At 52.1% G+C, this 24,597-nt stretch overlaps 4 protein-coding genes across 4 annotated transcripts; all 4 read right to left on the bottom strand.

Annotated features, from left to right (window-relative positions):
• On the bottom strand, nt 1–1,440 carry LOC136017453 (inositol 1,4,5-trisphosphate receptor-interacting protein-like 1). Its single transcript, XM_065685772.1, has one exon. It carries the CDS (start codon nt 1,438–1,440, stop codon nt 1–3), a length of 1,440 nt encoding a protein of 479 aa, XP_065541844.1.
• A 4,682-nt stretch (nt 1,441–6,122) lies between these two features.
• LOC136017452 (inositol 1,4,5-trisphosphate receptor-interacting protein-like 1) lies at nt 6,123–7,550 on the bottom strand. The gene has a single exon (XM_065685771.1). It carries the CDS (start codon nt 7,548–7,550, stop codon nt 6,123–6,125), a length of 1,428 nt encoding a protein of 475 aa, XP_065541843.1.
• Nucleotides 7,551–14,338: 6,788 nt separating this feature from the next.
• Nucleotides 14,339–15,766, bottom strand: LOC136017451 (inositol 1,4,5-trisphosphate receptor-interacting protein-like 1). Its single transcript, XM_065685770.1, has one exon. It carries the CDS (start codon nt 15,764–15,766, stop codon nt 14,339–14,341), a length of 1,428 nt encoding a protein of 475 aa, XP_065541842.1.
• Nucleotides 15,767–22,542: 6,776 nt separating this feature from the next.
• LOC136017450 (inositol 1,4,5-trisphosphate receptor-interacting protein-like 1) lies at nt 22,543–23,982 on the bottom strand. The gene has a single exon (XM_065685769.1). It carries the CDS (start codon nt 23,980–23,982, stop codon nt 22,543–22,545), a length of 1,440 nt encoding a protein of 479 aa, XP_065541841.1.
• Between the last annotated feature and the right edge of the window lie 615 nt (nt 23,983–24,597).

Here is a 24,597-nt window from a genome sequence, read left to right as displayed (position 1 = left end):
CTAGAAGAAGATCTGTGCTGTAAGCCGGTGTTGCAGCTCCACGAACTCACGCATTGCCTGCTCGTGGGCAGCCGGATCCTGCGCCAGATGCTGGAAGAGGTTGAATGGCTTGGCTCTTTGCAAGGCTGGGGGCAAGACGATCTCCTCAGGAATCTTCTCATTGCCAAAGAAGAAGTGGTCGAGGCGTTTCTCCTCCAAGCAGCGGCGCAGGTACCTCATGATGTCACCTAGCCGCAGCAGGAAATGTCTCCTGCGCCAGCCTGACAGGGCTGTGGTGGTCAGGAGGTGCATCACCACCGTCTTCAAGGCATAGCTGGAAAAGCTTGTGCCCGCCAGCATGCGGGTGCAGAGTTGCAGGCAGCTGAGCAAGGTGTCGTCTGGGGTCTGATCGAACATCAGCCACAAGAACTTTGCCTCTGCCCTGGCGAAGGTCAATGTCCACGTTGTGCTTGGGCTGAAGATACCCTCTCTCGCCTGGCTGCTCATGAAGATGTCTGAGTTGCCCAGCTGCACGACAAAGTTCATCTCAATGACCGTGGTTCTCCCAGAGATATGTTGAAGTGCCACTTTGCAGGAGCGTCTGGAGGGCAGCACAGTCAGAAGGTAGTAACGTGAACGTAACAGGCGCGCAATTGCCTTGTTTTCCCTCACCATATCCTGGAACCAGCAAGCAGTTTTCTGCACATCTAGATAGGAGCCGGTGCAGAGGGCATGCAGGAGCCTGGGCTTCTGCTTCTTCCTGAGCTGCTCCTTGCGGTTGTGAAGGAAGCACGGCATGGGTCCCACCGTCTGCTGAGCGGTGCATGTGCGCTCCAGCTCCACACGGATGCGGGACTCGTTTGCCACGGTGCCTGGCTCCAGGCAGAAGGTGTAGCCACGGCAGGGCTTCAGGCACACGAGCATACGGTAGACAGGCTCGTCTTCCTGGGGACTCCAGCAATCAAAGGCGCTGCCCACTCCCATGGCTGGTCCCAGCTCCAGGAAGAAACCCTCTGACACTAAGTTGGACCCTTGGCAAGCAAAGAGAAGGTTTTCCACCAGCGCATCCACCCACTCGCTCTGGTTCCACAGTTCGTTCAATGACCACTCGTTGCGCATTGCAATGTACGTGTCAAAATCTGCCACGCCAGAGGCATCTTCTTCTTCACTGTCTTCCTCCTCTTCATCGCTGATGCTGCCGTCCAGCTCAGGGCTTCTTTTGCTAAAGCAGCAGCAGAGCCCTGCAATCAGGAGGAGCAGGAAGCCGGCGATCACCCAAAACTTCCAGTTCCACAAGGCAGCAGAGAGCAGGCCACTCCAGGTCACACCGTTGTGCTCTATTCTCTTCAGCTCCTTGACTTCATGCAGCTCCTGCGCTATCCGAGCCATCTCCTCCGTGAGCATCTTCGAAAGCTGCTGCATGCACTCACGTGTGGCTTCATCCAACTCATCACCGACCATGGGCACGCATATGCTTTGCAGAACCCAGAATAAGAGCCTTGCGAGGCCCATGGCCTGCAGGAGAAAGAAGGAATTCAGTGGGGCTGGGAGGGAGGGAAGGAGGAAGGGAGCTGGTGCGCGGGGAAGCGCGGACGGGGGGGGGGGGGCGGGGGAGCCGCAGAGAGCTGCGGACAGGCAGGAGAGGGAACGAGGCAGCTGGGAGGCAGCAAGGCCTGCGCCCAGGCACGGAGGCAGCAGCAGCGTGCCCTGCCCGAGGCGCTCGCAGCCAGGGTTTCGACGCAGGGCGAGCACCCCTCCCCCAGGGCCCACGTTTCTGCCCCAGCCCTTGTCCAGGCCAGCCTCCCCCCTGCGTGCGCACTCACTGCTGCCCCAGGCCGTTCTGGGCTGCCTGCAGACATCCTCCTAGCCATCCCCCATTGCGACGCGTCCCCTGTGCTGTTACACTGCTTCACTGATGGTGATTCTGTATTTTCGTGTGCTTTTAAGATTCATTGTAAAGCCTGTATCCCATTGCCATGCTTATTGCTTCACATTTTCTTACACTGTCCCCATATTACTTAAATAATTTTCCCTTTGCATTCCTTGCCAGCAGAACTATCCAGAACAAACTAGTTATGTAACAGTGCATGGCTCAACATGTGTTTCCCACAAGAGCTCTAAGATGGGAAGGAAAGGTGGCACGCACTTAACCTTCGCCCAACAGCCAGTCAAGTTATCAGTAAGCGGAACAGTTACCTAGTTAGAAATAGGGAGCTAACCTTAATAAAGTATTTAGGCATAGAATTATGTATGGCTGTTTAATATTGCTTAGTAGGATTTCTAGGATGTTATCAATTATACAGCATTAATTGAATTCTGCATCACAGCAAAAATCTGCCGTCCATTATAAGAGGTATATCGCATCCCTGATATGATAAGGCATGTGACATATCCACTTGATGCCATGCTCTTTGACCCAAGTATCTGTAAGCTTGTTCCAGAAATGAGTCCCATTATCTGACTAAATCCTTTCTTGGGCGCCATGTTGCCATATTCTGGCTTTTGACTTGGACAGAGTTCATTTTCTGCTTAGTAGCTGGTGCAGTGCTGTGTTTTGGCTTCAGTCTGAGAAAAGTACTGAAAACACACCAAAGTTTTAGGTTTTGCTCAGTTTGACTTACACCATTCAAGGATTTTTCAGTCTCATGCTCTGCCAGTGACGAGGAGCACAAGAAGCCGTGCGGAAGCAGAGACAGGACACCTGACCCAAACTAGCCAAAGGGGTATTCCAAACCACAGCACATCATGCCCAGTATATAGACTGGGAGGAGTTATCCAGAAGGGACTGATCAACTCTTGGGTCAGGCTGGGTATCAGTCAGCAGGTGGTGAGTGATTGCGCTGTGCACCACTTGTGTTTCCTGAGCTTGCTTTCTGTTCTTCTTGTTGCTGTCTATTATTATTATCACTATTGTTATCGTTGGTATTATTTCTATTATCACACTATTTTACCTAATTTCAATTATTAAACTGTTCTTATTTCAGCCCACAGGTTTTACATTCTTACAATTCTCCTCTTCATCCTGTCAGGGGCAGGGGAAACTGGGGGAGTGGCTGCATGGTACCAAGTTACCAGCCGCAGTTAAACCGTGACAGTCCTTTTTGGCACCCAGTATGGGGCACTGGGTTGCGATAAAGACACATCTGACCCGAGCATGTTAGAACAAATTTGTTGCAAGCATTCATGGTAGTGCGGTAGTCAGTGGTCATAGCGTTCCCAGAGTTAATGTGTGTGTGCTCACTGGTACTGCTCTTGTCCTGTCTGCTCCCTGTGATGTCTGTCTGTGAGGCTAAGGTTATCATTCTGTTGTACTTTGGAGGTGGGTTATGATATGACAGACTCGCAGGTCATGAGACTCATCTGGTCTGCGCTCTCGGTGTTGTCGCCACCTTTGTTCCTTGGGAGCCATCTGGTGACAACTATAGGCAAGTGCGCCTTTGGCCTTCTCTGGGAGAGCCAGCCGGTAACAGAAATGTCTTCCTGCTGCGTCCGTCCATTCTTCCTTTCTTCCTTCCTTCCCATATCCTCCTTCTCCTCCAGGATAGCTACAGTAGTAATGTCCGACTAGTTCGTTCCGGATTTTCACTTGTTGAGAGGTGAAATTCCAAAATGTTGAAAGTGCTCATTGGCCTAGGTACTTACCCATACGACCCCAGGAGTTGATCAGCCTGACTGGGAGGAAGTGGCAAAAGCACCCCATTGTGACTGGTCCAGAGGCTCCACGCATCCTTGGCATAGATTACCTTGGGAGAGGGTACTTCAAAGACCCAAAAGAGTACCAATGGGCTTTTGGTATTGCTGCTCTGGAGACCGAGGAAACTGAGCAGTTGTCCACCTTGCCTGGTCTCTCAGAGGATCCTTCTGTTGTGGGGTTGCTGAAGGTCGAAGAACAACAAGTGCCAATTGCGACCAAAACGGTGCACCGGCAGCAATATCGCACCAACCAAGACTCCCTGATTCCCATCCGTAAGCTGATCCGTAGACTGGAGAGACAAGGAGTGATCAGTAGCACCCGCTCACCCTTTGATAGCCCCATATGGCCAGTGAGAAAGTCTAACGGAGAGTCGACAATAACAGTAGACTCTCGTGGCCTGAATGAAGTCACACCACCATAGAGTGCTGCTGTATCAGACATGCTAGAACTTCAATCCGAACTGGAGTCAAAGGCAGCCAAGTGGTATGCCACAATCGATATTGCCAACGCAGTCTTCTCAATTCCTTTGATAGCAGAGTGCATCCCACAGTTTGCTTTTACTTGGAGGGGTGTCCAGTACACTTGGAACCAACTGCCCCAGGGGTGGAAACACAGCCCTACCATCTGCCGTGGACTGATCCAGACTTCACTGGAACAGGGGCAAGCTCCAGAACGCCTGCAATACTTTTACGACATTATCGTGTGGGTTGGTACAGCAGAAAAAGTCTTTGAGAAAGGGAGGCAAATAATCCAAATCTTGCTGAAAGCCAGTTTTGCAATAGAACGGAGTAAGGTCAAGGGACCTACACAGGAGATTCAATTTTTTGGGAATAAAATGGCAAGATGGATGTCACCAAATCCCCACAGATGTGATCAACAAGATAACAGCAATGTCTTCACCAACCAATCAGAAAGAAACACAAGCTTTCTTGGGTGTTGTGGGGTTCTGGAGAATGCACATCCCAAATTACAGTTTGATTGTAAGCCCTCTCTGCCATGTGACCCGGAAGAAGAATGGGGCCATGAACAACAACAAGCCTTTGAGCAGATTAAACGAGAGATAGTTCATGCAGGACCCCTTGGACCAGTCCGGACCGGGCCAGATGTATAAAATGTAATCCCCGCAGCTGGGGAGAATGGTCCTACCTGGAGCTTCTGGCAGAAAGCTCCAGGAGAGACTCTAGGTCGACCCCTCAGCTTTTGGAGTGGGGGATAGAGAGGATCTGAGGCCAGATATACACCAACTGAAAAAGTGATACTGGCAGACTATGAAGGGGTTCGAGCTGCTTCAGAAGTGATTGGCACTGAAGCACAGCTCCGCCTGGCATCCCGGTTGCCAGTGCTGGGCTGGACGTTCAAAGGCAAGGTCTCCTCTACACATCATGCAACCAGTGCTACATGGAGTATGTGGGCTGCACTAAGTACACAGTGAGCTTGAACAGGAAATCCCAGTTGTTCAGGAATTCTAGAAGTCAACATTGACTGGCCAGAGGGCAAAGATTTTGGAATGTCAACAGAGGAGGATGTGATGCGTGAGGCGTCGCCGTATAATAAACAGTCAGAAAGTGAAAAAGCAGTATGCCTTGTTTACTGATAGGTCCAGCCATATTGTGGGAAAGCATCAGAGATGGAAGGCAGCTGTATGGAGACCTCGACAACAAGGTGCAAAAACTGCTGAAGGAAAGGGTGAATCGAGTCAGTTTGCCAAGGTGAAAGACATACCGCTTGCCTTGGACGCTGCTGAACGAGAAAAGCGGCCAGTACTTTATCTCTCTACTGATTCATGGATGGTGGCGAATGCCCTGTGTGGGTGGGTGGTTGCAGCGCTGGAAGCAGAGCAAACGGCAAAGCACAGGTAAACCCATCTGGGCTGCGGTACTTCAGCAAGATATCGCTGCTCGGGTGCAGAACCTGGTGGTGAAGGTGCGCCATGAAGATGCCCAAGTCCCCAAAAGTCGGGCCACTGAGGAACAACAGAACAACCAACAACTGGATAAAGCTGCTAAGCTTGAAGTGGACGACCTATTGATAGCCACCGAAACTTCAAACAGATGTAGCGAATGGATGGTAAGCCTGTTAAATTCTCATGGACTTGAAGGATATAAGGTATCTCAGCAAAAGGCACAAACAATGAAGCAAGAAGTCACCTACCGGGGGTATGAGGTCTCAGGGGAGCAGTGGAAATTAGGACAAGAACGCAAGAAAACGATCTGCCAAACCCCTCAACCCCAGGACGCTCAAGGAACTTGGGACATTTCTCGGCATGACAGGTTGGTGTCGGCTCTGGATCTATGACTACGGTATATTAGTCGAACGCCTATAGCAGTTGCTGCAAACAGAAGTGAGGGAATAGCAGTGGACTGGGGAAGGAAAACGGGCATTTAATGAAATAACGAAGGAATCAATGAGGGCCTCAGCCCTCTCTGCATGAAGACCACTTTCAGTGCCCCTAGAAGAAGATCTGTGCTGTAAGCCGGTGTTGCAGCTCCACGAACTCACGCATTGCCTGCTCGTGGGCAGCCGGATCCTGCGCCAGATGCTGGAAGAGGTTGAATGGCTTGGCTCTTTGCAAGGCTGGGGGCAAGACGATCTCCTCAGGAATCTTCTCATTGCCAAAGAAGAAGTGGTCGAGGCGTTTCTCCTCCAAGCAGCGGCGCAGGTACCTCATGATGTCACCTAGCCGCAGCAGGAAATGTCTCCTGCGCCAGCCTGACAGGGCTGTGGTGGTCAGGAGGTGCATCACCACCGTCTTCAAGGCATAGCTGGAAAAGCTTGTGCCCGCCAGCATGCGGGTGCAGAGTTGCAGGCAGCTGAGCAAGGTGTCGTCTGGGGTCTGATCGAACATCAGCCACAAGAACTTTGCCTCTGCCCTGGCGAAGGTCAATGTCCACGTTGTGCTTGGGCTGAAGATACCCTCTCTCGCCTGGCTGCTCATGAAGATGTCTGAGTTGCCCAGCTGCACGACAAAGTTCATCTCAATGACCGTGGTTCTCCCAGAGATATGTTGAAGTGCCACTTTGCAGGAGCGTCTGGAGGGCAGCACAGTCAGAAGGTAGTAACGTGAACGTAACAGGCGCGCAATTGCCTTGTTTTCCCTCACCATATCCTGGAACCAGCAAGCAGTTTTCTGCACATCTAGATAGGAGCCGGTGCAGAGGGCATGCAGGAGCCTGGGCTTCTGCTTCTTCCTGAGCTGCTCCTTGCGGTTGTGAAGGAAGCACGGAATGGGTCCCACCGTCTGCTGAGCGGTGCATGTGCGCTCCAGCTCCACACGGATGCGGGACTCGTTTGCCACGGTGCCTGGCTCCAGGCAGAAGGTGTAGCCACGGCAGGGCTTCAGGCACACGAGCATACGGTAGACAGGCTCGTCTTCCTGGGGACTCCAGCAATCAAAGGCGCTGCCCACTCCCATGGCTGGTCCCAGCTCCAGGAAGAAACCCTCTGACAGTAAGTTGGACCCTTGGCAAGCAAAGAGAAGGTTTTCCACCAGCGCATCCACCCACTTGCTCTGGTTCCACAGTTCGTTCAATGACCACTCGTTGCGCATTGCAATGTACGTGTCAAAATCTGCCACGCCAGAGGCACTGTCTTCCTCCTCTTCATCGCTGATGCTGCCGTCCAGCTCAGGGCTTCTTTTGCTAAAGCAGCAGCAGAGCCCTGCAATCAGGAGGAGCAGGAAGCCGGCGATCACCCAAAACTTCCAGTTCCACAAGGCAGCAGAGAGCAGGCCACTCCAGGTCACACCGTTGTGCTCTATTCTCTTCAGCTCCTTGACTTCATGCAGCTCCTGCGCTATCCGAGCCATCTCCTCCGTGAGCATCTTCGAAAGCTGCTGCATGCACTCACGTGTGGCTTCATCCAACTCATCACCGACCATGGGCACGCATATGCTTTGCAGAACCCAGAATAAGAGCCTTGCGAGGCCCATGGCCTGCAGGAGAAAGAAGGAATTCAGTGGGGCTGGGAGGGAGGGAAGGAGGAAGGGAGCTGGTGCGCGGGGAAGCGCGGACGGGAGCCGCAGAGAGCTGCGGACAGGCAGGAGAGGGAACGAGGCAGCTGGGAGGCAGCAAGGCCTGCGCCCAGGCACGGAGGCAGCAGCAGCGTGCCCTGCCCGAGGCGCTCGCAGCCAGGGTTTCGACGCAGGGCGAACACCCCCCCCAGGGCCCACGTTTCTGCCCCAGCCCTTGTCCAGCCCAGCCTCCCCCCTGCGTGCGCACTCACTGCTGCCCCAGGCCGTTCTGGGCCGGTGCTGCCTGCAGGCACCCTCCTAGCCATCCCCCATTGTGACGCGTCCCCTGTGCCGTTACAGGCGCCTCGGGCGCACCGCAGTCTCGCCCGAACAACCGCGGGCCAGCTAGTAAGCAGAATCTGGCCGGGAGTGAAAGGCAGGATCTCCGTAACACAATAAAAATTATTGCCTGAATGCAGCCGGTTCCTGCAACTCTTGGGAGTGGTGGGACCTCTGCCGGGACACACCTCCCATGCTTTGCTGGATCAGAAATAGAACAGGGGGGACCGGAGGGTTGAGCCCCAGTTCAACCCAGTATCGATAGTAAGAGCTATCAATAAAATAGAGCTTTATTAATTTAGAACTTTATTTTGTAGTGGCCAACTCTTATACATGGTTAACAAAATGAAGAGAGAATCCTGTGTAGTTTACTGTTTTAGAGTGCTGGAGAAAGAAGGAATTCAGTGGGTCTCGAGGGAGGGAAGGAGGAAGGGAGCTGGTGGCGGGGGGAGCAGGGAGGGGACCTGCAGATTGCTGGGGACAGGCAGGTGGGGGAATTAAGCAGCTGTGAGGCAGCTCCATGTCCTTATGTTGAGTATCTGCCTTGCAGTGCTGTCATCTTGCTGTTTATATTCACTTTTCCCTGAATCCCCTGACTGTCATGCTACAGAAACAGAATTCCTATCACAGAGGGAATTATTATTCTGGGATAGTTCCTGGAAGTCCCAAGATGCCAAGGAAGGATGGCTGTCAGGATCAGGCTGTGTAAGAAGGAAGGCTGTTGTCAGGTTTTCCGTGCAACTGTGAGTACCTTTAAATGCCAGGAGTCTTTAAATGCCAATCTGCCAATTGTAAGAAAATCTTACAGTGAATGAAATGCTGTGAATAGGATATGGATTAATCTATGCTTGGCACTATTTACTGAGTAATAGTAGGTCAAAGTTGCTGAGTAACTCCCAGTTACATCCCGGGCATGACGTGCTGTGGTATGGAATACTTCTTTGGTCAGCTTGGGTCAGGTGTCCTGTCTCTGCTTCCTCCCAGCCTCCCCTCGTCCTTGGCAGAGCATGAGACTCACGAAGTCCTTAGCCAGAATAAAACATTTGAGCAGTAACTAAAAACATCAGTGTTATCAGTGCTGTTCCCAGGCCAAAAGTCGAAACACAGCACTGCACCAGCTACCAAGAAAAACAACTGCTACTGCTGAACCCAGGACACAGCCATGCACTGCACCACACCACAGCTGTCAAGCACTGCATCTCTCCGAGAAGGCAGGCTAAGGGAGATCTAATTGCTGTCTTCCACTGTGCAGAGCATGTCTTCTCTCAGAGGTGCACAGTGAAATAATGTAAGCAATGATTACACGTTGCACCAAGGGAAGCATGCCACAGTTCGTTCAATGACCACTCGTTGCGCATTGCAATGTACGTGTCAAAATCTGCCACGCCAGAGGCATCTTCTTCTTCACTGTCTTCCTCCTCTTCATCGCTGATGCTGCCGTCCAGCTCAGGGCTTCTTTTGCTAAAGCAGCAGCAGAGCCCTGCAATCAGGAGGAGCAGGAAGCCGGCTATCACCCAAAATTTCCAGTTCCACAAGGCAGCAGAGAGCAGGCCACTCCAGGTCACACCGTTGTGCTCTATTCTCTTCAGCTCCTTGACTTCATGCAGCTCCTGCGCTATCCGAGCCATCTCCTCCGTGAGCATCTTCGAAAGCTGCTGCATGCGCTCACGTGTGGCTTCATCCAACTCATCACCGACCATGGGCACGCATATGCTTTGCAGAACCCAGAATAAGAGCCTTGCGAGGCCCATGGCCTGCAGGAGAAAGAAGGAATTCAGTGGGGCTGGGAGGGAGGGAAGGAGGAAGGGAGCTGGTGCGCGGGGAAGCGCGGACGGGGGGGGGGGGGGCGGGGGAGCCGCAGAGAGCTGCGGACAGGCAGGAGAGGGAACGAGGCAGCTGGGAGGCAGCAAGGCCTGCGCCCAGGCACGGAGGCAGCAGCAGCGTGCCCTGCCCGAGGCGCTCGCAGCCAGGGTTTCGACGCAGGGCGAGCACCCCTCCCCCAGGGCCCACGTTTCTGCCCCAGCCCTTGTCCAGCCCAGCCTCCCCCCTGCGTGCGCACTCACTGCTGCCCCAGGCCGTTCTGGGCTGCCTGCAGACATCCTCCTAGCCATCCCCCATTGCGACGCGTCCCCTGTGCTGTTACACTGCTTCACTGATGGTGATTCTGTATTTTCGTGTGCTTTTAAGATTCATTGTAAAGCCTGTATCCCATTGCCATGCTTATTGCTTCACATTTTCTTACACTGTCCCCATATTACTTAAATAATTTTCCCTTTGCATTCCTTGCCAGCAGAACTATCCAGAACAAACTAGTTATGTAACAGTGCATGGCTCAACATGTGTTTCCCACAAGAGCTCTAAGATGGGAAGGAAAGGTGGCACGCACTTAACCTTCGCCCAACAGCCAGTCAAGTTATCAGTAAGCGGAACAGTTACCTAGTTAGAAATAGGGAGCTAACCTTAATAAAGTATTTAGGCATAGAATTATGTATGGCTGTTTAATATTGCTTAGTAGGATTTCTAGGATGTTATCAATTATACAGCATTAATTGAATTCTGCATCACAGCAAAAATCTGCCGTCCATTATAAGAGGTATATCGCATCCCTGATATGATAAGGCATGTGACATATCCACTTGATGCCATGCTCTTTGACCCAAGTATCTGTAAGCTTGTTCCAGAAATGAGTCCCATTATCTGACTAAATCCTTTCTTGGGCGCCATGTTGCCATATTCTGGCTTTTGACTTGGACAGAGTTCATTTTCTGCTTAGTAGCTGGTGCAGTGCTGTGTTTTGGCTTCAGTCTGAGAAAAGTACTGAAAACACACCAAAGTTTTAGGTTTTGCTCAGTTTGACTTACACCATTCAAGGAATTTTCAGTCTCATGCTCTGCCAGTGACGAGGAGCACAAGAAGCCGTGCGGAAGCAGAGACAGGACACCTGACCCAAACTAGCCAAAGGGGTATTCCAAACCACAGCACATCATGCCCAGTATATAGACTGGGAGGAGTTATCCAGAAGGGACTGATCAACTCTTGGGTCAGGCTGGGTATCAGTCAGCAGGTGGTGAGTGATTGCGCTGTGCACCACTTGTGTTTCCTGAGCTTGCTTTCTGTTCTTCTTGTTGCTGTCTATTATTATTATCACTATTGTTATCGTTGGTATTATTTCTATTATCACACTATTTTACCTAATTTCAATTATTAAACTGTTCTTATTTCAGCCCACAGGTTTTACATTCTTACAATTCTCCTCTTCATCCTGTCAGGGGCAGGGGAAACTGGGGGAGTGGCTGCATGGTACCGAGTTACCAGCTGCAGTTAAACCGTGACAGTCCTTTTTGGCACCCAGTATGGGGCACTGGGTTGCGATAAAGACACATCTGACCCGAGCATGTTAGAACAAATTTGTTGCAAGCATTCATGGTAGTGCGGTAGTCAGTGGTCATAGCGTTCCCAGAGTTAATGTGTGTGTGCTCACTGGTACTGCTCTTGTCCTGTCTGCTCCCTGTGATGTCTGTCTGTGAGGCTAAGGTTATCATTCTGTTGTACTTTGGAGGTGGGTTATGATATGACAGACTCGCAGGTCATGAGACTCATCTGGTCTGCGCTCTCGGTGTTGTCGCCACCTTTGTTCCTTGGGAGCCATCTGGTGACAACTATAGGCAAGTGCGCCTTTGGCCTTCTCTGGGAGAGCCAGCCGGTAACAGAAATGTCTTCCTGCTGCGTCCGTCCATTCTTCCTTTCTTCCTTCCTTCCCATATCCTCCTTCTCCTCCAGGATAGCTACAGTAGTAATGTCCGACTAGTTCGTTCCGGATTTTCACTTGTTGAGAGGTGAAATTCCAAAATGTTGAAAGTGCTCATTGGCCTAGGTACTTACCCATACGACCCCAGGAGTTGATCAGCCTGACTGGGAGGAAGTGGCAAAAGCACCCCATTGTGACTGGTCCAGAGGCTCCACGCATCCTTGGCATAGATTACCTTGGGAGAGGGTACTTCAAAGACCCAAAAGAGTACCAATGGGCTTTTGGTATTGCTGCTCTGGAGACCGAGGAAACTGAGCAGTTGTCCACCTTGCCTGGTCTCTCAGAGGATCCTTCTGTTGTGGGGTTGCTGAAGGTCGAAGAACAACAAGTGCCAATTGCGACCAAAACGGTGCACCGGCAGCAATATCGCACCAACCAAGACTCCCTGATTCCCATCCGTAAGCTGATCCGTAGACTGGAGAGACAAGGAGTGATCAGTAGCACCCGCTCACCCTTTGATAGCCCCATATGGCCAGTGAGAAAGTCTAACGGAGAGTCGACAATAACAGTAGACTCTCGTGGCCTGAATGAAGTCACACCACCATAGGGTGCTGCTGTATCAGATATGCTAGAACTTCAATCCGAACTGGAGTCAAAGGCAGCCAAGTGGTATGCCACAATCGATATTGCCAACGCATTCTTCTCAATTCCTTTGATAGCAGAGTGCATCCCACAGTTTGCTTTTACTTGGAGGGGTGTCCAGTACACTTGGAACCAACTGCCCCAGGGGTGGAAACACAGCCCTACCATCTGCCGTGGACTGATCCAGACTTCACTGGAACAGGGGCAAGCTCCAGAACGCCTGCAATACTTTTACGACATTATCGTGTGGGTTGGTACAGCAGAAAAAGTCTTTGAGAAAGGGAGGCAAATAATCCAAATCTTGCTGAAAGCCAGTTTTGCAATAGAACGGAGTAAGGTCAAGGGACCTACACAGGAGATTCAATTTTTTGGGAATAAAATGGCAAGATGGATGTCACCAAATCCCCACAGATGTGATCAACAAGATAACAGCAATGTCTTCACCAACCAATCAGAAAGAAACACAAGCTTTCTTGGGTGTTGTGGGGTTCTGGAGAATGCACATCCCAAATTACAGTTTGATTGTAAGCCCTCTCTGCCATGTGACCCGGAAGAAGAATGGGGCCATGAACAACAACAAGCCTTTGAGCAGATTAAACGAGAGATAGTTCATGCAGGACCCCTTGGACCAGTCCGGACCGGGCCAGATGTATAAAATGTAATCCCCGCAGCTGGGGAGAATGGTCCTACCTGGAGCTTCTGGCAGAAAGCTCCAGGAGAGACTCTAGGTCGACCCCTCAGCTTTTGGAGTGGGGGATAGAGAGGATCTGAGGCCAGATATACACCAACTGAAAAAGTGATACTGGCAGACTATGAAGGGGTTCGAGCTGCTTCAGAAGTGATTGGCACTGAAGCACAGCTCCGCCTGGCATCCCGGTTGCCAGTGCTGGGCTGGACGTTCAAAGGCAAGGTCTCCTCTACACATCATGCAACCAGTGCTACATGGAGTAAGTGGGCTGCACTAAGTACACAGTGAGCTTGAACAGGAAATCCCAGTTGTTCAGGAATTCTAGAAGTCAACATTGACTGGCCAGAGGGCAAAGATTTTGGAATGTCAACAGAGGAGGATGTGATGCGTGAGGCGTCGCCGTATAATAAACAGTCAGAAAGTGAAAAAGCAGTATGCCTTGTTTACTGATAGGTCCAGCCATATTGTGGGAAAGCATCAGAGATGGAAGGCAGCTGTATGGAGACCTCGACAACAAGGTGCAAAAACTGCTGAAGGAAAGGGTGAATCGAGTCAGTTTGCCAAGGTGAAAGACATACAGCTTGCCTTGGACACTGCTGAACGAGAAAAGCGGCCAGTACTTTATCTCTCTACTGATTCATGGATGGTGGCGAATGCCCTGTGTGGGTGGGTGGTTGCAGCGCTGGAAGCAGAGCAAACGGCAAAGCACAGGTAAACCCATCTGGGCTGCGGTACTTCAGCAAGATATCGCTGCTCGGGTGCAGAACCTGGTGGTGAAGGTGCGCCATGAAGATGCCCAAGTCCCCAAAAGTCGGGCCACTGAGGAACAACAGAACAACCAACAACTGGATAAAGCTGCTAAGCTTGAAGTGGACGACCTATTGATAGCCACCGAAACTTCAAACAGATGTAGCGAATGGATGGTAAGCCTGTTAAATTCTCATGGACTTGAAGGATATAAGGTATCTCAGCAAAAGGCACAAACAATGAAGCAAGAAGTCACCTACCGGGGGTATGAGGTCTCAGGGGAGCAGTGGAAATTAGGACAAGAACGCAAGAAAACGATCTGCCAAACCCCTCAACCCCAGGACGCTCAAGGAACTTGGGACATTTCTCGGCATGACAGGTTGGTGTCGGCTCTGGATCTACGGTATATTAGTCGAACGCCTATAGCAGTTGCTGCAAACAGAAGTGAGGGAATAGCAGTGGACTGGGGAAGGAAAACGGGCATTTAATGAAATAACGAAGGAATCAATGAGGGCCTCAGCCCTCTCTGCATGAAGACCACTTTCAGTGCCCCTAGAAGAAGATCTGTGCTGTAAGCCGGTGTTGCAGCTCCACGAACTCACGCATTGCCTGCTCGTGGGCAGCCGGATCCTGCGCCAGATGCTGGAAGAGGTTGAATGGCTTGGCTCTTTGCAAGGCTGGGGGCAAGACGATCTCCTCAGGAATCTTCTCATTGCCAAAGAAGAAGTGGTCGAGGCGTTTCTCCTCCAAGCAGCGGCGCAGGTACCTCATGATGTCACCTAGCCGCAGCAGGAAATGTCTCCTGCGCCAGCCTGACAGGGCTGTGGTGGTCAGGAGGTGCATCACCACCGTCTTCAAGGCATAGCTGGAAAAGCTTGTGCCCGCCAGCATGCGGGTGCAGAGTTGCAGGCAGCTGAGCAAGGTGTCGTCTGGGGTCTGATCGAACATCAGCCACAAGAACTTTGCCTCTGCCCTGGCGAAGGTCAATGTCCACGTTGTGCTTGGGCTGAAGATACCCTCTCTCGCCTGGCTGCTCATGAAGATGTCTGAGTTGCCCAGCTGCACGACAAAGTTCATCTCAATGACCGTGGTTCTCCCAGAGATATGTTGAAGTGCCACTTTGCAGGAGCGTCTGGAGGGCAGCACAGTCAGAAGGTAGTAACGTGAACGTAACAGGCGCGCAATTGCCTTGTTTTCCCTCACCATATCCTGGAACCAGCAAGCAGTTTTCTGCACATCTAGATAGGAGCCGGTGCAGAGGGCATGCAGGAGCCTGGGCTTCTGCTTCTTCCTGAGCTGCTCCTTGCGGTTGTGAAGGAAGCACGGCATGGGTCCCACCGTCTGCTGAGCGGTGCATGTGCGCTCCAGCTCCACACGGATGCGGGACTCGTTTGCCACGGTGCCTGGCTCCAGGCAGAAGGTGTAGCCACGGCAGGGCTTCAGGCACACGAGCATACGGTAGACAGGCTCGTCTTCCTGGGGACTCCAGCAATCAAAGGCGCTGCCCACTCCCATGGCTGGTCCCAGCTCCAGGAAGAAACCCTCTGACACTAAGTTGGACCCTTGGCAAGCAAAGAGAAGGTTTTCCACCAGCGCATCCACCCACTCGCTCTGGTTCCACAGTTCGTTCAATGACCACTCGTTGCGCATTGCAATGTACGTGTCAAAATCTGCCACGCCAGAGGCACTGTCTTCCTCCTCTTCATCGCTGATGCTGCCGTCCAGCTCAGGGCTTCTTTTGCTAAAGCAGCAGCAGAGCCCTGCAATCAGGAGGAGCAGGAAGCCGGCGATCACCCAAAACTTCCAGTTCCACAAGGCAGCAGAGAGCAGGCCACTCCAGGTCACACCGTTGTGCTCTATTCTCTTCAGCAACTTGACTTCATGCAGCTCCTGCGCTATCCGAGCCATCTCCTCCGTGAGCATCTTCGAAAGCTGCTGCATGCACTCACGTGTGGCTTCATCCAACTCATCACCGACCATGGGCACGCATATGCTTTGCAGAACCCAGAATAAGAGCCTTGCGAGGCCCATGGCCTGCAGGAGAAAGAAGGAATTCAGTGGGGCTGGGAGGGAGGGAAGGAGGAAGGGAGCTGGTGCGCGGGGAAGCGCGGACGGGAGCCGCAGAGAGCTGCGGACAGGCAGGAGAGGGAACGAGGCAGCTGGGAGGCAGCAAGGCCTGCGCCCAGGCACGGAGGCAGCAGCAGCGTGCCCTGCCCGAGGCGCTCGCAGCCAGGGTTTCGACGCAGGGCGAACACCCCCCCCAGGGCCCACGTTTCTGCCCCGGCCCTTGTCCAGCCCAGCCTCCCCCCGCGTGCGCACTCACTGCTGCCCCAGGCCGTTCTGGGCCGGTGCTGCCTGCAGGCACCCTCATAGCCATCCCCCATTGTGACGCGTCCCCTGTGCCGTTACAGGCGCCTCGGGCGCACCGCAGTCTCGCCCGAACAACCGCGGGCCAGCTAGTAAGCAGAATCTGGCCGGGAGTGAAAGGCAGGATCTCCGTAACACAATAAAAATTATTGCCTGAATGCAGCCGGTTCCTGCAACTCTTGGGAGTGGTGGGACCTCTGCCGGGACACACCTCCCATGCTTTGCTGGATCAGAAATAGAACAGGGGGGACCGGAGGGTTGAGCCCCAGTTCAACCCAGTATCGATAGTAAGAGCTATCAATAAAATAGAGCTTTATTAATTTAGAACTTTATTTTGTAGTGGCCAACTCTTATACATGGTTAACAAAATGAAGAGAGAATCCTGTGTAGTTTACTGTTTTAGAGTGCTGGAGAAAGAAGGAATTCAGTGGGTCTCGAGGGAGGGAAGGAGGAAGGGAGCTGGTGGCGGGGGGAGCAGGGAGGGGACCTGCAGATTGCTGGGGACAGGCAGGTGGGGGAATTAAGCAGCTGTGAGGCAGCTCCATGTCCTTATGTTGAGTATCTGCCTTGCAGTGCTGTCATCTTGCTGTTTATATTCACTTTTCCCTGAATCCCCTGACTGTCATGCTACAGAAACAGAATTCCTATCACAGAGGGAATTATTATTCTGGGATAGTTCCTGGAAGTCCCAAGATGCCAAGGAAGGATGGCTGTCAGGATCAGGCTGTGTAAGAAGGAAGGCTGTTGTCAGGTTTTCCGTGCAACTGTGAGTACCTTTAAATGCCAGGAGTCTTTAAATGCCAATCTGCCAATTGTAAGAAAATCTTACAGTGAATGAAATGCTGTGAATAGGATATGGATTAATCTATGCTTGGCACTATTTACTGAGTAATAGTAGGTCAAAGTTGCTGAGTAACTCCCAGTTACATCCCGGGCATGACGTGCTGTGGTATGGAATACTTCTTTGGTCAGCTTGGGTCAGGTGTCCTGTCTCTGCTTCCTCCCAGCCTCCCCTCGTCCTTGGCAGAGCATGAGACTCACGAAGTCCTTAGCCAGAATAAAACATTTGAGCAGTAACTAAAAACATCAGTGTTATCAGTGCTGTTCCCAGGCCAAAAGTCGAAACACAGCACTGCACCAGCTACCAAGAAAAACAGCTGCTACTGCTGAACCCAGGACACAGCCATGCACTGCACCACACCACAGCTGTCAAGCACTGCATCTCTCCGAGAAGGCAGGCTAAGGGAGATCTAATTGCTGTCTTCCACTGTGCAGAGCATGACTTCTCTCAGAGGTGCACAGTGAAATAATGTAAGCAATGATTACACGTTGCACCAAGGGAAGCATGCCACAGTTCGTTCAATGACCACTCGTTGCGCATTGCAATGTACGTGTCAAAATCTGCCACGCCAGAGGCATCTTCTTCTTCACTGTCTTCCTCCTCTTCACCGCTGATGCTGCCGTCCAGCTCAGGGCTTCTTTTGCTAAAGCAGCAGCAGAGCCCTGCAATCAGGAGGAGCAGGAAGCCGGCGATCACCCAAAACTTCCAGTTCCACAAGGCAGCAGAGAGCAGGCCACTCCAGGTCACACCGTTGTGCTCTATTCTCTTCAGCTCCTTGACTTCATGCAGCTCCTGCGCTATCCGAGCCATCTCCTCCGTGAGCATCTTCGAAAGCTGCTGCATGCACTCACGTGTGGCTTCATCCAACTCATCACCGACCATGGGCACGCATATGCTTTGCAGAACCCAGAATAAGAGCCTTGCGAGGCCCATGGCCTGCAGGAGAAAGAAGGAATTCAGTGGGGCTGGGAGGGAGGGAAGGAGGAAGGGAGCTGGTGCGCGGGGAAGCGCGGACGGGAGCCGCAGAGAGCTGCGGACAGGCAGGAGAGGGAACGAGGCAGCTGGGAGGCAGCAAGGCCTGCGCCCAGGCACGGAGGCAGCAGCAGCGTGCCCTGCCCGAGGCGCTCGCAGCCAGGGTTTCGACGCAGGGCGAGCACCCCGCCCCCAGGGCCCACGTTTCTGCCCCAGCCCTTGTCCAGCCCAGCCTCCCCCCTGCGTGCGCACTCACTGCTGCCCCAGGCCGTTCTGGGCTGCCTGCAGACATCCTCCTAGCCATCCCCCATTGCGACGCGTCCCCTGTGCTGTTACACTGCTTCACTGATGGTGATTCTGTATTTTCATGTGCTTTTAAGATTCATTGTAAAGCCTGTATCCCATTGCCATGCTTATTGCTTCACATTTTCTTACACTGTCCCCATATTACTTAAATAATTTTCCCTTTGCATTCCTTGCCAGCAGAACTGTCCAGAGCAAACTAGTTATGTAACAGTGCATGGCTCAACATGTGTTTCCCACAAGAGCTCTAAGATGGGAAGGAAAGGTGGCACGCACTTAACCTTCGCCCAACAGCCAGTCAAGTTATCAGTAAGCGGAACTGTTACCTAGTTAGAAATAGGGAGCTAACCTTAATAAAGTATTTAGGCATAGAATTATGTATGGCTGTTTAATATTGCTTAGTAGGATTTCTAGGATGTTATCAATTATACAGCATTAATTGAATTCTGCATCACAGCAAAAATCTGCCGTCCATTATAAGAGGTATATCGCATCCCTGATATGATAAGGCATGTGACATATCCACTTGATGCCATGCTCTTTGACCCAAGTATCTGTAAGCTTGTTCCAGAAATGAGTCCCATTATCTGACTAAATCCTTTCTTGGGCACCATGTTGCCATATTCTGGCTTTTGACTTGGACAGAGTTCATTTTCTGCTTAGTAGCTGGTGCAGTGCTGTGTTTTGGCTTCAGTCTGAGAAAAGTACTGAAAACACACCAAAGTTTTAGGTTTTGCTCAGTTTGACTTACACCATTCAAGGAATTTTCAGTCTCATGCTCTGCCAGTGACGAGGAGCACAAGAAGCCGTGCGGAAGCAGAGACAGGACACCTGACCCAAACTAGCCAAAGGGGTATTCCAAACCACAGCACATCATGCCCAGTATATAGACTGGGAGGAGTTATCCAGAAGGGACTGATCAACTCTTGGGTCAGGCTGGGTATCAGTCAGCAGGTGGTGAGTGATTGCGCTGTGCACCACTTGTGTTTCCTGAGCTTGCTTTCTGTTCTTCTTGTTGCTGTCTATTATTATTATCACTATTGTTATCGTTGGTATTATTTCTATTATCACACTATTTTACCTAATTTCAATTATTAAACTGTTCTTATTTCAGCCCACAGGTTTTACATTCTTACAATTCTCCTCTTCATCCTGTCAGGGGCAGGGGAAACTGGGGGAGTGGCTGCATGGTACCGAGTTACCAGCTGCAGTTAAACCGTGACAGTCCTTTTTGGCACCCAGTATGGGGCACTGGGTTGCGATAAAGACACATCTGACCCGAGCATGTTAGAACAAATTTGTTGCAAGCATTCATGGTAGTGCGGTAGTCAGTGGTCATAGCGTTCCCAGAGTTAATGTGTGTGTGCTCACTGGTACTGCTCTTGTCCTGTCTGCTCCCTGTGATGTCTGTCTGTGAGGCTAAGGTTATCATTCTGTTGTACTTTGGAGGTGGGTTATGATATGACAGACTCGCAGGTCATGAGACTCATCTGGTCTGCGCTCTCGGTGTTGTCGCCACCTTTGTTCCTTGGGAGCCATCTGGTGACAACTATAGGCAAGTGCGCCTTTGGCCTTCTCTGGGAGAGCCAGCCGGTAACAGAAATGTCTTCCTGCTGCGTCCGTCCATTCTTCCTTTCTTCCTTCCTTCCCATATCCTCCTTCTCCTCCAGGATAGCTACAGTAGTAATGTCCGACTAGTTCGTTCCGGATTTTCACTTGTTGAGAGGTGAAATTCCAAAATGTTGAAAGTGCTCATTGGCCTAGGTACTTACCCATACGACCCCAGGAGTTGATCAGCCTGACTGGGAGGAAGTGGCAAAAGCACCCCATTGTGACTGGTCCAGAGGCTCCACGCATCCTTGGCATAGATTACCTTGGGAGAGGGTACTTCAAAGACCCAAAAGAGTACCAATGGGCTTTTGGTATTGCTGCTCTGGAGACCGAGGAAACTGAGCAGTTGTCCACCTTGCCTGGTCTCTCAGAGGATCCTTCTGTTGTGGGGTTGCTGAAGGTCGAAGAACAACAAGTGCCAATTGCGACCAAAACGGTGCACCGGCAGCAATATCGCACCAACCAAGACTCCCTGATTCCCATCCGTAAGCTGATCCGTAGACTGGAGAGACAAGGAGTGATCAGTAGCACCCGCTCACCCTTTGATAGCCCCATATGGCCAGTGAGAAAGTCTGACGGAGAGTCGACAATAACAGTAGACTCTCGTGGCCTGAATGAAGTCACACCACCATAGAGTGCTGCTGTATCAGACATGCTAGAACTTCAATCCGAACTGGAGTCAAAGGCAGCCAAGTGGTATGCCACAATCGATATTGCCAACGCATTCTTCTCAATTCCTTTGATAGCAGAGTGCATCCCACAGTTTGCTTTTACTTGGAGGGGTGTCCAGTACACTTGGAACCAACTGCCCCAGGGGTGGAAACACAGCCCTACCATCTGCCGTGGACTGATCCAGACTTCACTGGAACAGGGGCAAGCTCCAGAACGCCTGCAATACTTTTACGACATTATCGTGTGGGTTGGTACAGCAGAAAAAGTCTTTGAGAAAGGGAGGCAAATAATCCAAATCTTGCTGAAAGCCAGTTTTGCAATAGAACGGAGTAAGGTCAAGGGACCTACACAGGAGATTCAATTTTTTGGGAATAAAATGGCAAGATGGATGTCACCAAATCCCCACAGATGTGATCAACAAGATAACAGCAATGTCTTCACCAACCAATCAGAAAGAAACACAAGCTTTCTTGGGTGTTGTGGGGTTCTGGAGAATGCACATCCCAAATTACAGTTTGATTGTAAGCCCTCTCTGCCATGTGACCCGGAAGAAGAATGGGGCCATGAACAACAACAAGCCTTTGAGCAGATTAAACGAGAGATAGTTCATGCAGGACCCCTTGGACCAGTCCGGACCGGGCCAGATGTATAAAATGTAATCCCCGCAGCTGGGGAGAATGGTCCTACCTGGAGCTTCTGGCAGAAAGCTCCAGGAGAGACTCTAGGTCGACCCCTCAGCTTTTGGAGTGGGGGATAGAGAGGATCTGAGGCCAGATATACACCAACTGAAAAAGTGATACTGGCAGACTATGAAGGGGTTCGAGCTGCTTCAGAAGTGATTGGCACTGAAGCACAGCTCCGCCTGGCATCCCGGTTGCCAGTGCTGGGCTGGACGTTCAAAGGCAAGGTCTCCTCTACACATCATGCAACCAGTGCTACATGGAGTAAGTGGGCTGCACTAAGTACACAGTGAGCTTGAACAGGAAATCCCAGTTGTTCAGGAATTCTAGAAGTCAACATTGACTGGCCAGAGGGCAAAGATTTTGGAATGTCAACAGAGGAGGATGTGATGCGTGAGGCGTCGCCGTATAATAAACAGTCAGAAAGTGAAAAAGCAGTATGCCTTGTTTACTGATAGGTCCAGCCATATTGTGGGAAAGCATCAGAGATGGAAGGCAGCTGTATGGAGACCTCGACAACAAGGTGCAAAAACTGCTGAAGGAAAGGGTGAATCGAGTCAGTTTGCCAAGGTGAAAGACATACCGCTTGCCTTGGACACTGCTGAACGAGAAAAGCGGCCAGTACTTTATCTCTCTACTGATTCATGGATGGTGGCGAATGCCCTGTGTGGGTGGGTGGTTGCAGCGCTGGAAGCAGAGCAAACGGCAAAGCACAGGTAAACCCATCTGGGCTGCGGTACTTCAGCAAGATATCGCTGCTCGGGTGCAGAACCTGGTGGTGAAGGTGCGCCATGAAGATGCCCAAGTCCCCAAAAGTCGGGCCACTGAGGAACAACAGAACAACCAACAACTGGATAAAGCTGCTAAGCTTGAAGTGGACGACCTATTGATAGCCACCGAAACTTCAAACAGATGTAGCGAATGGATGGTAAGCCTGTTAAATTCTCATGGACTTGAAGGATATAAGGTATCTCAGCAAAAGGCACAAACAATGAAGCAAGAAGTCACCTACCGGGGGTATGAGGTCTCAGGGGAGCAGTGGAAATTAGGACAAGAACGCAAGAAAACGATCTGCCAAACCCCTCAACCCCAGGACGCTCAAGGAACTTGGGACATTTCTCGGCATGACAGGTTGGTGTCGGCTCTGGATCTATGACTACGGTATATTAGTCGAACGCCTATAGCAGTTGCTGCAAACAGAAGTGAGGGAATAGCAGTGGACTGGGGAAGGAAAACGGGCATTTAATGAAATAACGAAGGAATCAATGAGGGCCTCAGCCCTCTCTGCATGAAGACCACTTTCAGTGCCCCTAGAAGAAGATCTGTGCTGTAAGCCGGTGTTGCAGCTCCACGAACTCACGCATTGCCTGCTCGTGGGCAGCCGGATCCTGCGCCAGATGCTGGAAGAGGTTGAATGGCTTGGCTCTTTGCAAGGCTGGGGGCAAGACGATCTCCTCAGGAATCTTCTCATTGCCAAAGAAGAAGTGGTCGAGGCGTTTCTCCTCCAAGCAGCGGCGCAGGTACCTCATGATGTCACCTAGCCGCAGCAGGAAATGTCTCCTGCGCCAGCCTGACAGGGCTGTGGTGGTCAGGAGGTGCATCACCACCGTCTTCAAGGCATAGCTGGAAAAGCTTGTGCCCGCCAGCATGCGGGTGCAGAGTTGCAGGCAGCTGAGCAAGGTGTCGTCTGGGGTCTGATCGAACATCAGCCACAAGAACTTTGCCTCTGCCCTGGCGAAGGTCAATGTCCACGTTGTGCTTGGGCTGAAGATACCCTCTCTCGCCTGGCTGCTCATGAAGATGTCTGAGTTGCCCAGCTGCACGACAAAGTTCATCTCAATGACCGTGGTTCTCCCAGAGATATGTTGAAGTGCCACTTTGCAGGAGCGTCTGGAGGGCAGCACAGTCAGAAGGTAGTAACGTGAACGTAACAGGCGCGCAATTGCCTTGTTTTCCCTCACCATATCCTGGAACCAGCAAGCAGTTTTCTGCACATCTAGATAGGAGCCGGTGCAGAGGGCATGCAGGAGCCTGGGCTTCTGCTTCTTCCTGAGCTGCTCCTTGCGGTTGTGAAGGAAGCACGGCATGGGTCCCACCGTCTGCTGAGCGGTGCATGTGCGCTCCAGCTCCACACGGATGCGGGACTCGTTTGCCACGGTGCCTGGCTCCAGGCAGAAGGTGTAGCCACGGCAGGGCTTCAGGCACACGAGCATACGGTAGACAGGCTCGTCTTCCTGGGGACTCCAGCAATCAAAGGCGCTGCCCACTCCCATGGCTGGTCCCAGCTCCAGGAAGAAACCCTCTGACACTAAGTTGGACCCTTGGCAAGCAAAGAGAAGGTTTTCCACCAGCGCATCCACCCACTCGCTCTGGTTCCACAGTTCGTTCAATGACCACTCGTTGCGCATTGCAATGTACGTGTCAAAATCTGCCACGCCAGAGGCATCTTCTTCTTCACTGTCTTCCTCCTCTTCATCGCTGATGCTGCCGTCCAGCTCAGGGCTTCTTTTGCTAAAGCAGCAGCAGAGCCCTGCAATCAGGAGGAGCAGGAAGCCGGCGATCACCCAAAACTTCCAGTTCCACAAGGCAGCAGAGAGCAGGCCACTCCAGGTCACACCGCTGTGCTCTATTCTCTTCAGCTCCTTGACTTCATGCAGCTCCTGCGCTATCCGAGCCATCTCCTCCGTGAGCATCTTCGAAAGCTGCTGCATGCACTCACGTGTGGCTTCATCCAACTCATCACCGACCATGGGCACGCATATGCTTTGCAGAACCCAGAATAAGAGCCTTGCGAGGCCCATGGCCTGCAGGAGAAAGAAGGAATTCAGTGGGGCTGGGAGGGAGGGAAGGAGGAAGGGAGCTGGTGCGCGGGGAAGCGCGGACGGGAGCCGCAGAGAGCTGCGGACAGGCAGGAGAGGGAACGAGGCAGCTGGGAGGCAGCAAGGCCTGCGCCCAGGCACGGAGGCAGCAGCAGCGTGCCCTGCCCGAGGCGCTCGCAGCCAGGGTTTCGACGCAGGGCGAGCACCCACCCCCAGGGCCCACGTTTCTGCCCCGGCCCTTGTCCAGCCCAGCCTCCCCTCGGCGTGCGCACTCACTGCTGCCCCAGGCCGTTCTGGGCCGGTGCTGCCTGCAGGCACCCTCCTAGCCATCCCCCATTGTGACGCGTCCCCTGTGCCGTTACAGGCGCCTCGGGCGCACCGCAGTCTCGCCCGCACAACCGCGGGCCAGCTAGTAAGCAGAATCTGGCCGGGAGTGAAAGGCAGGATCTCCGTAACACAATAAAAATTATTGCCTGAATGCAGCCGGTTCCTGCAACTCTTGGGAGTGGTGGGACCTCTGCCGGGACACACCTCCCATGCTTTGCT

The sequence above is a fragment of the Lathamus discolor genome, chromosome 6 (assembly GCF_037157495.1).
Source record: "Lathamus discolor isolate bLatDis1 chromosome 6, bLatDis1.hap1, whole genome shotgun sequence".
Classification (NCBI taxonomy): domain Eukaryota; kingdom Metazoa; phylum Chordata; class Aves; order Psittaciformes; family Psittacidae; genus Lathamus; species Lathamus discolor.
The sequence above is the reverse complement of the archived record's forward strand: the minus strand, read 5'-3'. Positions and strand labels throughout refer to the sequence as shown.

Excerpts from the sequence above, each read along its gene's own strand:
- LOC136017453 (XM_065685772.1), bottom strand. The coding sequence starts at position 1,440 with ATGGTCGGTGATGAGTTGGATGAAGCCACACGTGAGTGCATGCAGCAG.
- LOC136017452 (XM_065685771.1), bottom strand. The coding sequence starts at position 7,550 with ATGGTCGGTGATGAGTTGGATGAAGCCACACGTGAGTGCATGCAGCAG.
- LOC136017451 (XM_065685770.1), bottom strand. The coding sequence starts at position 15,766 with ATGGTCGGTGATGAGTTGGATGAAGCCACACGTGAGTGCATGCAGCAG.
- LOC136017450 (XM_065685769.1), bottom strand. The coding sequence starts at position 23,982 with ATGGTCGGTGATGAGTTGGATGAAGCCACACGTGAGTGCATGCAGCAG.